Source organism: Boleophthalmus pectinirostris, unplaced genomic scaffold, assembly GCF_026225935.1.
Source record: "Boleophthalmus pectinirostris isolate CB_2022bp ecotype Guang Dong unplaced genomic scaffold, ASM2622593v1 HiC_scaffold_21, whole genome shotgun sequence".
NCBI classification, from domain to species: Eukaryota; Metazoa; Chordata; class Actinopteri; order Gobiiformes; family Gobiidae; genus Boleophthalmus; species Boleophthalmus pectinirostris.
The window spans coordinates 875286-888175 of NW_026571175.1; the positions used below are offsets into that span (position 1 = coordinate 875286).

The 12890-nt window shown below is 39.6% G+C and overlaps 1 protein-coding gene across 1 annotated transcript; it reads left to right on the plus strand.

The window, feature by feature from the left end:
- The first annotated feature begins 4528 nt into the window (after nt 1-4528).
- Nucleotides 4529-12344, plus strand: qrfp (pyroglutamylated RFamide peptide). The gene is made up of 4 exons (XM_055157524.1): nt 4529-4668; nt 10243-10509; nt 10951-11996; nt 12188-12344. Exons 2-3 carry the CDS (start codon nt 10243-10245, stop codon nt 11326-11328), a joined length of 645 nt encoding a protein of 214 aa, XP_055013499.1. The 5' UTR covers nt 4529-4668; the 3' UTR covers nt 11329-11996; nt 12188-12344.
- Nucleotides 12345-12890: the final 546 nt, after the last annotated feature.

The following is a 12890-nucleotide window of genomic DNA, read 5'->3' on the forward strand; positions in this document are numbered from 1 at the left end:
AGGTGTATTTAACCACTTTTAAATCAGAGCGATTTTGAAAACTGGACTTTTCAGACCTTTAACCATGAGTGATTTGTGCATGTTTGAGTGAGTGATTTGTGTATGTTTAAGTTATCTTTCCTCTCCTGTATTCAAGAAGTCATTGCTCTGTTTTCACCTTCACCAATACACACTCACTGCAACTTATACACTTCCTTCTCCAGTTAGATTTTCTTAATGGGTGATACACGCGGGACTGGGCAGAGTCACTCAGTCATTTTGGTGCAAATGTAAAAAAACTAAAAAAAAACTCTACTTTTTGCTCTAGTGTGATGTGCAGCTCTCCACAAGAGGAGCCACAGCCTGCGGCGCTTTGTTGTCGACATCAGCTCCCACTGGACTCCACAGTTTTCAATATTGTGATTTAAAATGTGAATTTGGCTCCACATCAAGCACAAATCTACATAAACATGATGTCTGTGTCTGGAAGAGTCTGTATCAGTCTTTAGTAATGTGCTTTTGATTCATATTTTAATAAGACAGACTTTTCCACAGTCTCAGGTCGTTTCTCTTCAGCACTTTTGTGGAGTTTTGTTAAAGCCGCTGCTGTCAGCCGAGCAGAAAAGATTTCCACAAAAATAATAATAATTTTAGAAATGTACTTGCACAAATGAAACAGTCACAGCACAAATGAAATACAAACGTTTCATATAATTATCTGCCTATTTTGAGGCTGTTTAACAGTTGGAGGGGCTGGATGACGTCATTTGGGCGTTTTAAAGCATTTTGAAGCTTCCTGGGCGTCTGGGAGAATTTGACCTATAAAAGAATCATTAATATCTCCAAAACTAAAGCAGCATGAACAAAACTTAGAGATCCAGAAACATCATAGAATGATCCTCGGGTTACTAAATAATTGTTTGAAAAAAAAATATATATATATGTATATAATTTTGTCTGAAATAATTGTTGAATATTTTAGATGAGCAGATCGAGGTTCAGTCCTCGCTCTCTCCACTGCACACTGCTGCGTCTTTCACGTCACCTGCACAAAGACAAGTGTCAGTTTACCATTAGACAATCTAATACATTTGTATTCATGCAAAAAGTCCAGATTATGTGAATGGATCAAACTGATTTGGATTTGTTTTAGATCAGGAGTGTCAAACATATGGCCCGGGGGCTGGATCCAACCCTCCAAGACCTTTAATCTGGCCCTCGGCTGATTTTCTACTAAAATATTTTAATGACATTTTCTATTAAAATCTTGTTAATTTTCTGTGGTGTTTTATCATATCAGTGTCTCCAGCGTCTCTGTACGTGGCCCCTCCCACCAGAGCAGCACAAATGAAGACTTGTCTCTTTCCAAACGCTCTTAAAGGACGATCGTTTTGACTGTTGACCGTGACACCCTCATCAGAAAAATGTCCAACATGAGAAAAGTGGAGCCTAGTGCAGGATTTTACAACAAAAATTGACTTATTCCTGTTTACATAGTTAATTAATGTTCGTTCATGTTAAAACACTAAGGTTGAAATAAAAATTTTTTTTTAAGTTTCAGGTTGTTCACATTATTATAATATTTTGTAAAGAAAAAGTTAATCAATTAAAAAAGATTTCTGTAATAGATTTGTGTTTCTCTGCACAAATATTTGAACTTTGGGATCAAAGTAGGTTGGATACTCCACTGGACCAAAATGAGTTTGACACCTCTAGTGCTGCTGGTCCTAAAGGTCCTGACTCTTGTGAGCTTTAAGTTATTTAATCATGTTCTTGTTGTTTCATTCACACATGTTTGAGTAACACTTTATTGTTAGTCTGTCTCCATCTCCAGAGTTCAAAATGCTCTGTTGCACCTTGTGATGTCCTGAAGCAGTAAGTAGGTAGTGGAGAACAGCTCCTTTTACCTTTTCTACAGTAGATTCCAGGGCTGAAATAATCCAAAAATCCTAAAATCATCCAGATTCTAGTGAAGGTGAAGGAGTTTAAAAACACAGTTGAGCATTTCCTGTATTACCACATGACATCACAAGGTCGAGTATTTTCTACATGAGAGAAGAACTCAGCCTAAATGTGCAGGTTTGTGTGTTAAACATGTGAATGAAACAAAACACGACTCCAGGTCTGTTTGTAATGAGGACACGACATTAGAACAGAGATCAGAAAATAGTGTAATAAAGACCCAATAAAATAATATTTTTCGTTAAGCAATTTGTATTTTTGATTAGGTTTCTCTCTTAAAATCTGAAGTCTCTTGCAGAAACTTTGGAAGTGGCTCAAATCCACACTCTTGTCTTTGTGGAACTTTGTCAACTTGTCTGTAAACATCTGTGGTTTCACTCATACCTGTGTGACTGTGGCTCCTGTGGTGCATTCCTACAAAAAAAAAAAAAAAAAAATCTAACACTGAATAAGAACGTCTTATCATGTGACTGGAGCAAACGCCATTTTGTGTGAAGTCAGGAGGCTTTAACCAATCAGATGGTTTTGCGCAGCTTGCATGTTCTCCCTTTGTCTGAACGGGTTTCCTCTAGTTTTCCCATCAACCTAAAACATACACAGTTGATATTTTGCAGTGACATCCTGCTGGGGGTGTTCTACATGTGTCTGTATGGTGGAATGTTCTGCAGGTACTAGAAACAATGCACACATGAGCAAATGCTTCCAAAAAAAGTCAGAAAACTCAAGAAAAAAAACCCAAAATGGATTTAAAGATCACATTTTCAGGAGCCTGTGGTAAACAACAAAGGTGAGAGTGACTGTAATGTTATTTGAGAGAGTTGTTTAACAGCCACGTAGTTAAAGTCAGTTCTTTCTCGTCAGCTTGTGTTAACAAAACTCACATTAAATGTTGAAGCATCAGCTGCAAAGTATCAATATTCCACAAATCTGACCTGTGAGTTTTAAGTCACTTTAGAAAGTTCTTCTCAGAAACACAGCTGCAGTTGTGTTTTGTTTCACTCACATGTTTGAGTAAAGCAGTGGAGTGGAGACTTTTTAAGTGAAGGTACATGATTCATGATGTCATCAATGTGATAAATCCTGCCCACCTCCCAGGACTAAACCAGGTCTAAACCAGGTCTAAACCAGGACTAAACCAGGACTAAACCAGGACTAAACCAGGTCTAAACCAGGTCTAAACCAGGTCTAAACCAGGACTAAACCAGGTCTAAACCAGGTCTAAACCAGGACTAAACCAGGTCTAAACCAGGTCTAAACCAGGACTAAACCAGGTCTAAACCAGGTCTAAACCAGGAACTAAACCAGGTCTAAACCAGGTCTAAACCAGGTCTAAACCAGGACTAAACCAGGTCTAAACCAGGTCTAAACCAGGAATAAACCAGGTCTAAACCAGGACTGAACCAGATCTAAACCAGAACTGAACCAGGACTAAACCAGGACTGAACCAGGACTGAACCAGAACTGAACCAGGACTAAACCAGGACTAGACAAGGTCTAAACCAGGACTAGACCAGGTCTAAACCAGTACAGAACCAAGACTAAACCAGGACTAAACCAGGTCTAAACCAGGACTAAACCAGAACTGGACCAGATCTAAACCAGGACAGAATCAGGACTAAAACAGAACTGAACCAGGACAGAGTGTCAGTATTGGTCTGGTGGTGTGCCCATGTAGACTGCTCCACAGACTCTGGGTTCTCTCTCTCTCACTCTCAAGTCCAAGATTCAGCCCGGTTCAGTCCTGGTTCAGTCCTGGTCCCTTCATGTTGCAGGTCACTATAGAACAGTACTGGAGATATCAAGGTTATAGCTATTTTAGATTTGTTCATTGCCCTCTACACCCCAGGAGTAATTCTTTATTTTAGTTAGTTAGTTGATTTTCTTCTTTGGTCAGTTAACATAATCATGAATCATGTTACAATGATTTAACACAGGAATTATGCCTGTTACTAAAATTATTCTACAGACCAAAGGGCTTTAAGCTTTTTTATTCGTCTGTCTACGTCTCCAAATTTCAAATTCAATTCCACCTTGTGATGTCACGAAGTGGTAGTGCTTAACAGCTTCTTTTACCTTTTCTTCAGTATAGATCGGCAATTCCAGGACTGAAATGATCCAAATGATTCTAGTGAAGGTGTGTGGAGTTTAAATGACATCATAAGGTGGAATGGAGTGACAAGAGCTCAGCCTAAATGTGCAGGTTTGTGTGTTAAACGTGTGTGAATGAAACAAAACACGACTCCAGGTCTGTTTGTGAAACCATCAGAAACAGATCACAAGATGGAGTAACACGGGCCCTTTAAATGCACTTCACGAACACGTTTCCACACACGTCCGCTCGGCCCCGGCCCCACGCCTCTCTCATTGATTTTTGAACGTTTTAATTGTTCAGAATCATCTTCAATAAAAATCCTGGGAGCGTGACGCGGTTGGACATTCTTCTGGCCTCCTGTCCGTCCTCCAGGAGATCCGACCTTGAGTCTGAAGAGCCGCCATGTTAACGAGCTAACAACACTTGCTACCCTCCTCAATCAGACGTTAATTAGCACAGCGCGCACCTCCTCTCGCCGCTTTGGTTTCTGAGGCCCAAGAATGAAACGACAGAAAAAAAACTGAAATTAGTGCGTCACAGAATGTTTAGACCAATGGCGGACCACAAATGCGTTTTTAAAAAGCGGAGTTCAAACCATTCGGGGTTTCAGACCAGACGCTCCAGAGCGACACAAGGTAAGGCCCCGCTTCACAATCTGCTTCACAATCTGCCTCACGAATCTGCTTTAAGGTATTGCTTTAAAATCTGCTTCACACATATGCTTTACCATCTTCTTTAGTATGCTTTACTATCTGCTTTAAGAATCTGCTTTAGGATTTACTTTAACATCTACTTTACACATCTGCTTTACAAATCTACTTTACAATCTGCTTTACCATCTGCTTTATCTGCTTTCAAATATGCTTTACAATCAGCTTTATGAATCTACTTTACAATCTGCTTTCAAATATGCTTTACAGTATGATTTAAAATCTGCTTTACAATCTGTTTCGCACTTCTGCTTTACCATCATCTTAACAATATGCTTTACCATCTGCCTTATGAATCTGCTTTACAATCTGCTTTAAAATTACTTTACAATTTGCTTTACGAATCTGCTTTACAATTTGCTTTAAAATCTACTTTACAATCTGCTTTAAAATTACTTAACAATCTGCTTTAAAATTTCTTTACAATCCACTTTACAATCTTCTTTACTATCTACTTTACAATCTTCTTTACAATCAACTTTACAATCCACTTTACAGTCTGCTTTAAAATCTATTTACAGTCTTCTTTGCAATCCGTTTTAAAATTTGCACTACAATCTGCTTTAAAATTTGCATTACAGTCTGCTTTTTAGTGCCTAGAACAGCTTTATTTTTTATTTATTATCATCTCGCAACATATGAACTCCTTAGACTTAGACAAACTTTATAGATCCACAAGGGAAATGACTTGGACACAGCAGCTCACAATATAATATAATAAAAAAGAAAAAAAAATCTAGTCAATAATAAATTCTAAATATGTAAATGTACAAATAAAAATAAAATACAAAAATATAGTAATACAAATATATCTTTATACAAGAGGTCGTAGGAAACAGTGCAAAAATGATATGATTGACAGGACATAGGGTTATCTGTTCCATAAGGGTGAGTTGTTGTACAGTTGTAGGGAGTATTATCTGTTCCATAAGGGTGAGTTGTTGTACAGTTGTAGGGAGTATTATCTGTTCCATAAGGGTGAGTTGTTGTACAGTTGTAGGGAGTATTATCTGTTCCATAAGGGTGAGTTGTTGTACAGTTGTAGGGAGTATTATCTGTTCCATAAGGGTGAGTTGTTGTACAGTTGTAGGGAGTATTATCTGTTCCATAAGGGTGAGTTGTTGTACAGTTGTAGGGAGTATTATCTGTTCCATAAGGGTGAGTTGTTGTACAGTTGTAGGGAGTATTATCTGTTCCATAAGGGTGAGTTGTTGTACAGTTGTAGGGAGTATTATCTGTTCCATAAGGGTGAGTTGTTGTACAGTTGTAGGGAATATTATCTGTTCCATAAGGGTGAGTTGTTGTACAGTTGTAGGGAGTATTATCTGTTCCATAAGGGTGAGTTGTTGTACAGTTGTAGGGAGTATTATCTGTTCCATAAGGGTGAGTTGTTGTACAGTTGTAGGGAGTATTATCTCTTCCATAAGGGTGAGTTGTTGTGCAGTTGTAGGGAGTATTATGTATTAGATAAAAGTGAGTTGTACAGTTGTAGGGAGTATTATAGTATGAATGTAGTCCAGTATCTCTCACTGTGTGAATGGAGCTGCAGGAGCCTGTTGGAGAATGAGCTTCTCTGTCCCTCTATAGTCTGGTGCAGTGGGTGAGTTTTAGTACAGTTGTAGGGAGTATTATCTGTCCATCTATAGTCTGGTGCAGTGGGTGAGTTATACAGTTGTAGGGAGTATTATCTGTCCCTCTATAGTCTGGTGCAGTGGGTGAGTTATACAGTTGTAGGGAGTATTATCTGTCCCTCTATAGTCTGGTGCAGTGGGTGAGTTTTAGTACAGTTGTAGGGAGTATTATCTGTCCATCTATAGTCTGGTGCAGTGGGTGAATTATACAGTTGTAGGGAGTATTATCTGTCCCTCTATAGTCTGATGCAGTGGGTGAGTTGTAGTACATTTGTAAGGAGTATTATCTGTCCATCTATAGTCTGGTGCAGTGGGTGAGTTGTACAGTTGTAGGGAGTATTATGTGTCTCTCTACAGACTAGTCAATCAACAACACACCCCTTTTTTTTTTTTTTAACTACTTTCTACATTTGAAATACACGCAGATAATGTGGTAAAGAAAAACAAGTAGATTAAATATTTTTGTCAAATGTAAATATAGCAATTAAATATATATATATATATATATATATATATATTTTTCTTTGCTATAATTGCTTCTTATATCTGATGTGTTCTGTGTGTATTTAAAGTGTAGAAAGTAGTAAACACAAAGACAAAAAAAACACTAAATGTGTATGTGTTCAAACTGTAATGTGGTCGTGTAGACAGAAACTTTTACAGGTGGTTCAAATTCAACCATTGCTCATGTGAAGTGTCCACACCGAAATGAAATGATTTGGTACTATTTTATTTATGTACTGTATATATTTATGAGACAGGAACAGTGCACAGTCTACATGACGCTCAACAGGAGAGATGCTTTGTACCAGGTCGTAGCACTAGAGCTCATTTCCACCTGTAGACCTGCTGCATGTTTTTTTTGTTTTGTTTAGTTTGGTTACATTTTAGTAAATTGTTGAATGCTTTAAATAAAATGGTTAATGTATAATATTTTACAAGGTCAGGAGTGTTTAGGCGTTATAAAGACATTATGGGCTTGTTCTAAAAATCCACTTTTTTGATGATTTGCAGTGCTCGTTTCTGTAATAAAATGAGTGGATTCACAGTAGAAGCGTTGGCCGACACTTCAGCACAGTGATGTGACGAGGAGCAGTGCACAGTAGAATGCACCAGGAGCATTTTCATCACTCACTGCTCTTTCACTTTGTTTATTACAACACGACCTTTTGAAAAGCTCCTAGTGTTTTTGTGCCTCGTGGACTTTCCGTGATCAGGTCTGTTATAACATCAGGTCCGTTATAACTCCCAGGATTTCACTTTCACTTACATTTTCACTTAGGACGCATCATCACAACTGGTAACTCTGAGTTCATTTTGAGATCATCGCTTTAGTGTCATTCAGGTTTAAAAGGCCTTTGTTAAACTATTTTATGTGGTTTCCTCATCACAAACAGACCTGAGCTGTGTTTTGTTTCACTCACACATGTTGAACACACAAACTCTGCACATTTAGGCTGAGTTACCAGTCAGAAAACACTCTGTTCCACCTTGTGATGTCATGTGTAAATACAGTGGAAGTGCTCCACTGTGTTTTTAAACTCCATACACCTTCACTAGAATCATCTGGATTATTTTGGCGCTGGAATTGTGAAACTCTACAGAACTAAAGGTGAAAGGAGGGAGACACTAGAGGGCAAAACACTTTTTGTTTTTTGTTTCTTGGTCAGTTTGGTCTCTTAAAATATGTGGAAACAACAGAAGAGTCCACGCTGCACTGAAAGATCTTTTAATATTTCATTTAATCAGCCTGCCTCCATGTACTTCTATGGGACAGTGTGAAGCTCCATGTGTATCAGTGTAACAATGTAATGGCTGTTTTATGAAATTCTATTTCCTCTCATAGAGACACAAAGATCAGCCCTTATGTCTCTACACAGCACCTACACACACCAGAGTGTATGTAACAGGCCTCTGACAAAATGTACACAAGCATTTTTTTTATATTTAATTCCAAGTTTGATTTATTCATGTTTTAACTCCAAAAAAATAGATGGAATTTGACTTTTTAGGCAGTTTTTCTATCGGAATCTTGTTTAGCTAAATAAGATCTCCAAAATACTCTCTGTATAGATTTTAACATCTGATATGACAGCAAAAAGAAGAAGAAATTTAAACCTGTCTCTTTTCAAGTTTCTGTTTTGAATGTGCTAAATATGGTACATTTACATCATTTTAACATATAAAACTTTTATATTTAAATGAAAACTTACTGTAAATGTAAATGTAATAGCCCACATAGTCTCGCCTAAGAGCTCACAAGTCAATTTTGCATAATATAAGACTTTTAATGACAATTTATCCATCCACTTTTTACTAAGTAAAATATGTTGGTGTCTGCAAATACATTTTAGTGACATTTAGTGATACAGTAAATATATAAAAAAAAACTTCTATCTTGAATAGTTTTGGTCCCTGGGACGACGTGTGTGATTCTCAGTTGTGATGCTTCAGTGAGAATCTACAGTGTGAACAATCATGGTTAAATTCAAATGAAAAAAGTGTTTCCAAACTTGTAGTCATGTCCTGTCTTTACTGATTGGTCAAAAGGGACATCTGGGACATGTCTTCTGTAAAACTGGGAAAAATCCCTGGTTTTACCCAGGTCAGCAGGGGCATGTGAGACGTGTGGGGTGTGTGGAACATGTGGGACGTGTGGGACATGTGGGGTGTGTGGGACATGTGGGACGTGTGGGGCATGTGGGACGTGTGGGACATGTGGGGTGTGTGGGACATGTGGGACGTGTGGGGCATGTGGGGTGTGTGGGACATGTGGGTGTGGGACATGTGGGGTGTGGGACATGTGGGGTGTGTGGGACATGTGGGACATGTGGGGTGTGTGGGACATGTGGGACGTGTGGGGTGTGGGACGTGTGGGACATGTGGGACGTGTGGGGCATGTGTGGGGCATGTGGGACATGTGGGGTGTGTGGGACGTGTGGGACATGTGGGGTGTGTGGGACATGTGGGACATGTGGGGTGTGTGGGACATGTGGGACATGTGGACACTCTACACTTGAGGACCATTTTCATTTGAGTTCCCTGATTCTTCACACTGTAAATGAACTCAGATGAGCTCAGATTTGAGTTCTTGACACTTTTATCATTTCTTTTCCCTGAGGAAAAGCTGTGAGGTGAAAACCATTTCAGGGACTTCATCACTGAGACTGAGGATCTGACAAAAGAACATATTTAGTAGAATTATTTAACATTTCTTTCTCTGCTACATAATTCCACATATTGTGCTTCATATATTTGAAATCTTTATCTAATAATAAACAATAAGAAAGATGAAGGAGGCTGTGTCCAGACTTTGGCCAGACGCTTATGTTACAAACAGAACAAAGAATAAGAAATAGAACAATATGAGAAATCTATGATAATAATATAAGAAATGGAACAATATAACCACTTCAAACTACACTGAACAATAGTCATATTCATTTTCTCCATCAGCATCATTCGAACTCAGAGTCTGTTTCATTTTTGCAGAAAATTAAAATAAATATTTTGTAGAGACTACACTTCTGTTGAGATGTGAAACAGGCTTTAGTGTTTAGTGTTTGTGTGTGTGTTTTTTGTTTTGTTTTTTGTTTTAAGTTACACTGTGTACTCCTACTTGTCTCCATGGAGATATTATTGCTTGCCTACAATATTCCACAGTATGACTCTAAACACCTGTATATAGACATAGAAGATCACCAGGACGGTTACAGATCAGCTCTGAGGAGAGGCGAGGAGGCTCACTAGTCAGAATGTGGTTTTAATAATAAACTGTATGTGATTAAAGTGAAACAGAGAAGTTTAATCTTCCTCCTTTAAACTTCTTCCTCTCTTCCTCTTCAGTAACTGTGTCCTCCTCTTTCAGATGGTGTGCTCCTCTTCTCCTCTGCTCCTCCTCCTCCTCTCTGTGGTTGTCCCCTGCGTCCCCCTGTCCTCGTGCGTTCCTCTGCCCACACACGAGCCTCCTCAGCTGGGTTTGGCTCTGCTGCACCTGCGGGCTCTTCTGGACCAGCCGCTCGCTCTGGAACTACAGACCCACCGGAGTTCAGATCAAGACCCGGGACTGGACCAAAACCAGGACCAAGACCAAGAACAGGATCTAGATCAGGATCTAGCCCAGGAGGAAGAGCTGGTGAGACACTTTTTGAAAAAAGAGCTGAGGTGTTCCTTGTTTCATCTGCATTTAGTCCTGGTTTAGACTGGGTTCGATCATGGTTTAGGCCTGGTTTAGACTGGTTTAGAATTGGTGTAGACAGTTAAATCCTGCATTAAACCTAGTTTTGTCCGGGTTTTGTCCTGGTTTAGACCTAATTTCGATTTTTTGAGACATGTGTTAGACCTGGTTTAGACCTGGTTTAGACCTTGTCTAGACCTGATTTAGATCTGGTTTAAACCTGGTTTAGACCTGATTTAAACCTTGTGTAGACCTGGTTTAGACATGGATTAGACCTGGTTTTGTCCTGGTTTAGACCTGGTTTAAACCTTATTTAGATCTGGTTTAGACCTGGTTCAGACCTGGTTTAGACCTGGTTCAGACCTGGTTTAGACCTGACTTTTGTCTTTTCCTTTGCAGACTTCCGTGGAGCCCTTTGGGAGCTGGGACACATCAGACCTGGACTCAAACCAGGCTTCCGACCAGGACTCACAACAGGACTCAGACTCAGAATCGAACCAAGTCTCAGCTCAGGTCTTGGGTCACGTCTTGGTTCCGGACTCAGCTCAGGTGTTGGGTGAGGTTCTGGGTCCGGACGGTGAGCAGGTGTTGTCCCGGTTGGGTCGTGGGGACATGCAGCGGGACCTGGAGGACGGGGGCAGACTGACCGAGGCTCTGACCGCTGTGGCCGGGGGACTCCAGGCCGTGAGCCGAGAGAAAGGAGGGTTTGGGTTCAGGTTCGGACGCAAGAGGTGGACCCCCAGAATCCCAACCAGGACCGGACTAAACCAGGACTGAACCAAGTCTAAACCAGGACTAAACTAACACTGAACTAACACTGAACCAGCACCGAACCAGGACTGAACCAGCACTAAACTAGGACTAAACCAGGATGGACTAAACCATACTGAACCAGGTCTAAACTCGTACTAAAACAGGTCTAAAGCAGGACTAAACTAGGACTGAACCAGATCTAAACCAGGATTAAACCAGGACTGAACCAGGGCTGAGGAGGGTCCAGATTGATCAAACCATCCATTACAGAATGTGTTGGCCTTGTTTAGTCCTGGTTTAGTCCTAGTTTAGTCCTCATTTAGTTTAGTTTGTAAAAAGTCTATTTATAAAGAAAACAAAACCTTAAGCCTTCAGTTCTGCCTAGTAACAGCTGATCTGTTTTCTGATAAGTTGATTTTCTCAGCCCAGAGTCATGTGTCTATCATTAGATTTAAGAGTTAAGGCTTTGTTTAGTCCAGGTTTAGTCCAGGTTTAGTTCTGGTTAGTTCTGTTTTAGCCCTGGTTTAGACCTGGTTTAGGCTCAGTTCAATCCTGGTTCAGTGCTGGTTTAGTCCTGGGTTAGACCTGGTTTAGACCAAATTTAGTCCTGGTTAACTCTGGAAAATTCAGCACTCACGTCTGCCTAGTAACAGCCGATCTGTTTTCTGATTGGTTGATTTTCTCAGCCCAAAGTTATGTGTCTTTCAAATAGATTTGAGAGTTAAGTGCTTGGTTAGATCAGGTTTAGTTCTGGTTTAATCCTGGTTTAGACCTGATTTAGTCCCGGTTCAGTTTAGTTTGAAAAAAGTCTATTTATAAAGAAAATAAAACCTTAAGACTTCAGCTGATCTGTTCTCTAATAGGTTGATTTTCTCACTCCCAGAGTCATGTGTCTATCATTAGATTTAAGGGTTTAATCCTGGTTTAGTCCTGGTTAAGACCTGGGTTAGACCTGGTTTAGACCTGGTTTAGTCCTGGGTTAGACCTGGGTTAGACTTGGTTTAGAAAAAAAATTGTTCTGGTTTACTCTAGAAACTTCAGCACTCACTTCTGCCTAGTAACAGCCGATCTGTTTTCTCTGATAGGCTGATTTTCTCAGTCTCAAAGTCATTGCATCTTTCAATAGATTTAAGAGTTTAGACCTGGTTTAGTCCTGGTTTAGACCTGGTTTAATCCTGGGTTAGACCTGGTTTAGACCACATTTAGTCCTGTTTAACTCTGGAAACTTCAGCACTCACTTCTGCCTAGTAACAGCCGATCTGTTTTCTGATTGGTTGATTTTCTCAGACCTTGTTTAGACCAGGTTTAGTCCAGGTTTAGTTCTAGTTTAGTCCTGGTTTAGATCTTGTTTATACCTTGTTTATACCTGATTAAATAACTGTTTAGACCTGGTTTAGTCCTGGTTTGAAGAGTCTATTGTCCAGAGTGATGTGTTTTTGTTTTTTTTTAACTGAATTTCCGCAGTGGAGAGATTAGTCCTGGTTTAGTTCTGGTTTAGACTTGTTTCAGTCCTGGTTTAGTCTTGTTTTGAGTAAGAACTGAACTGTGACAGATTATAAGGACTAAACAAGGATTAAAACCAGACT

What these genes read in the sequence shown, in the direction of transcription:
- qrfp (XM_055157524.1), top strand. Translation starts at nt 10,243, where the DNA reads ATGGTGTGCTCCTCTTCTCCTCTGCTCCTCCTCCTCCTCTCTGTGGTT. An exon ending in TAGCCCAGGAGGAAGAGCTG is followed by an intron (nt 10,510 to 10,950) that starts GTGAGACACTTT and finishes TTTCCTTTGCAG; the next exon opens with ACTTCCGTGGAGCCCTTTGG.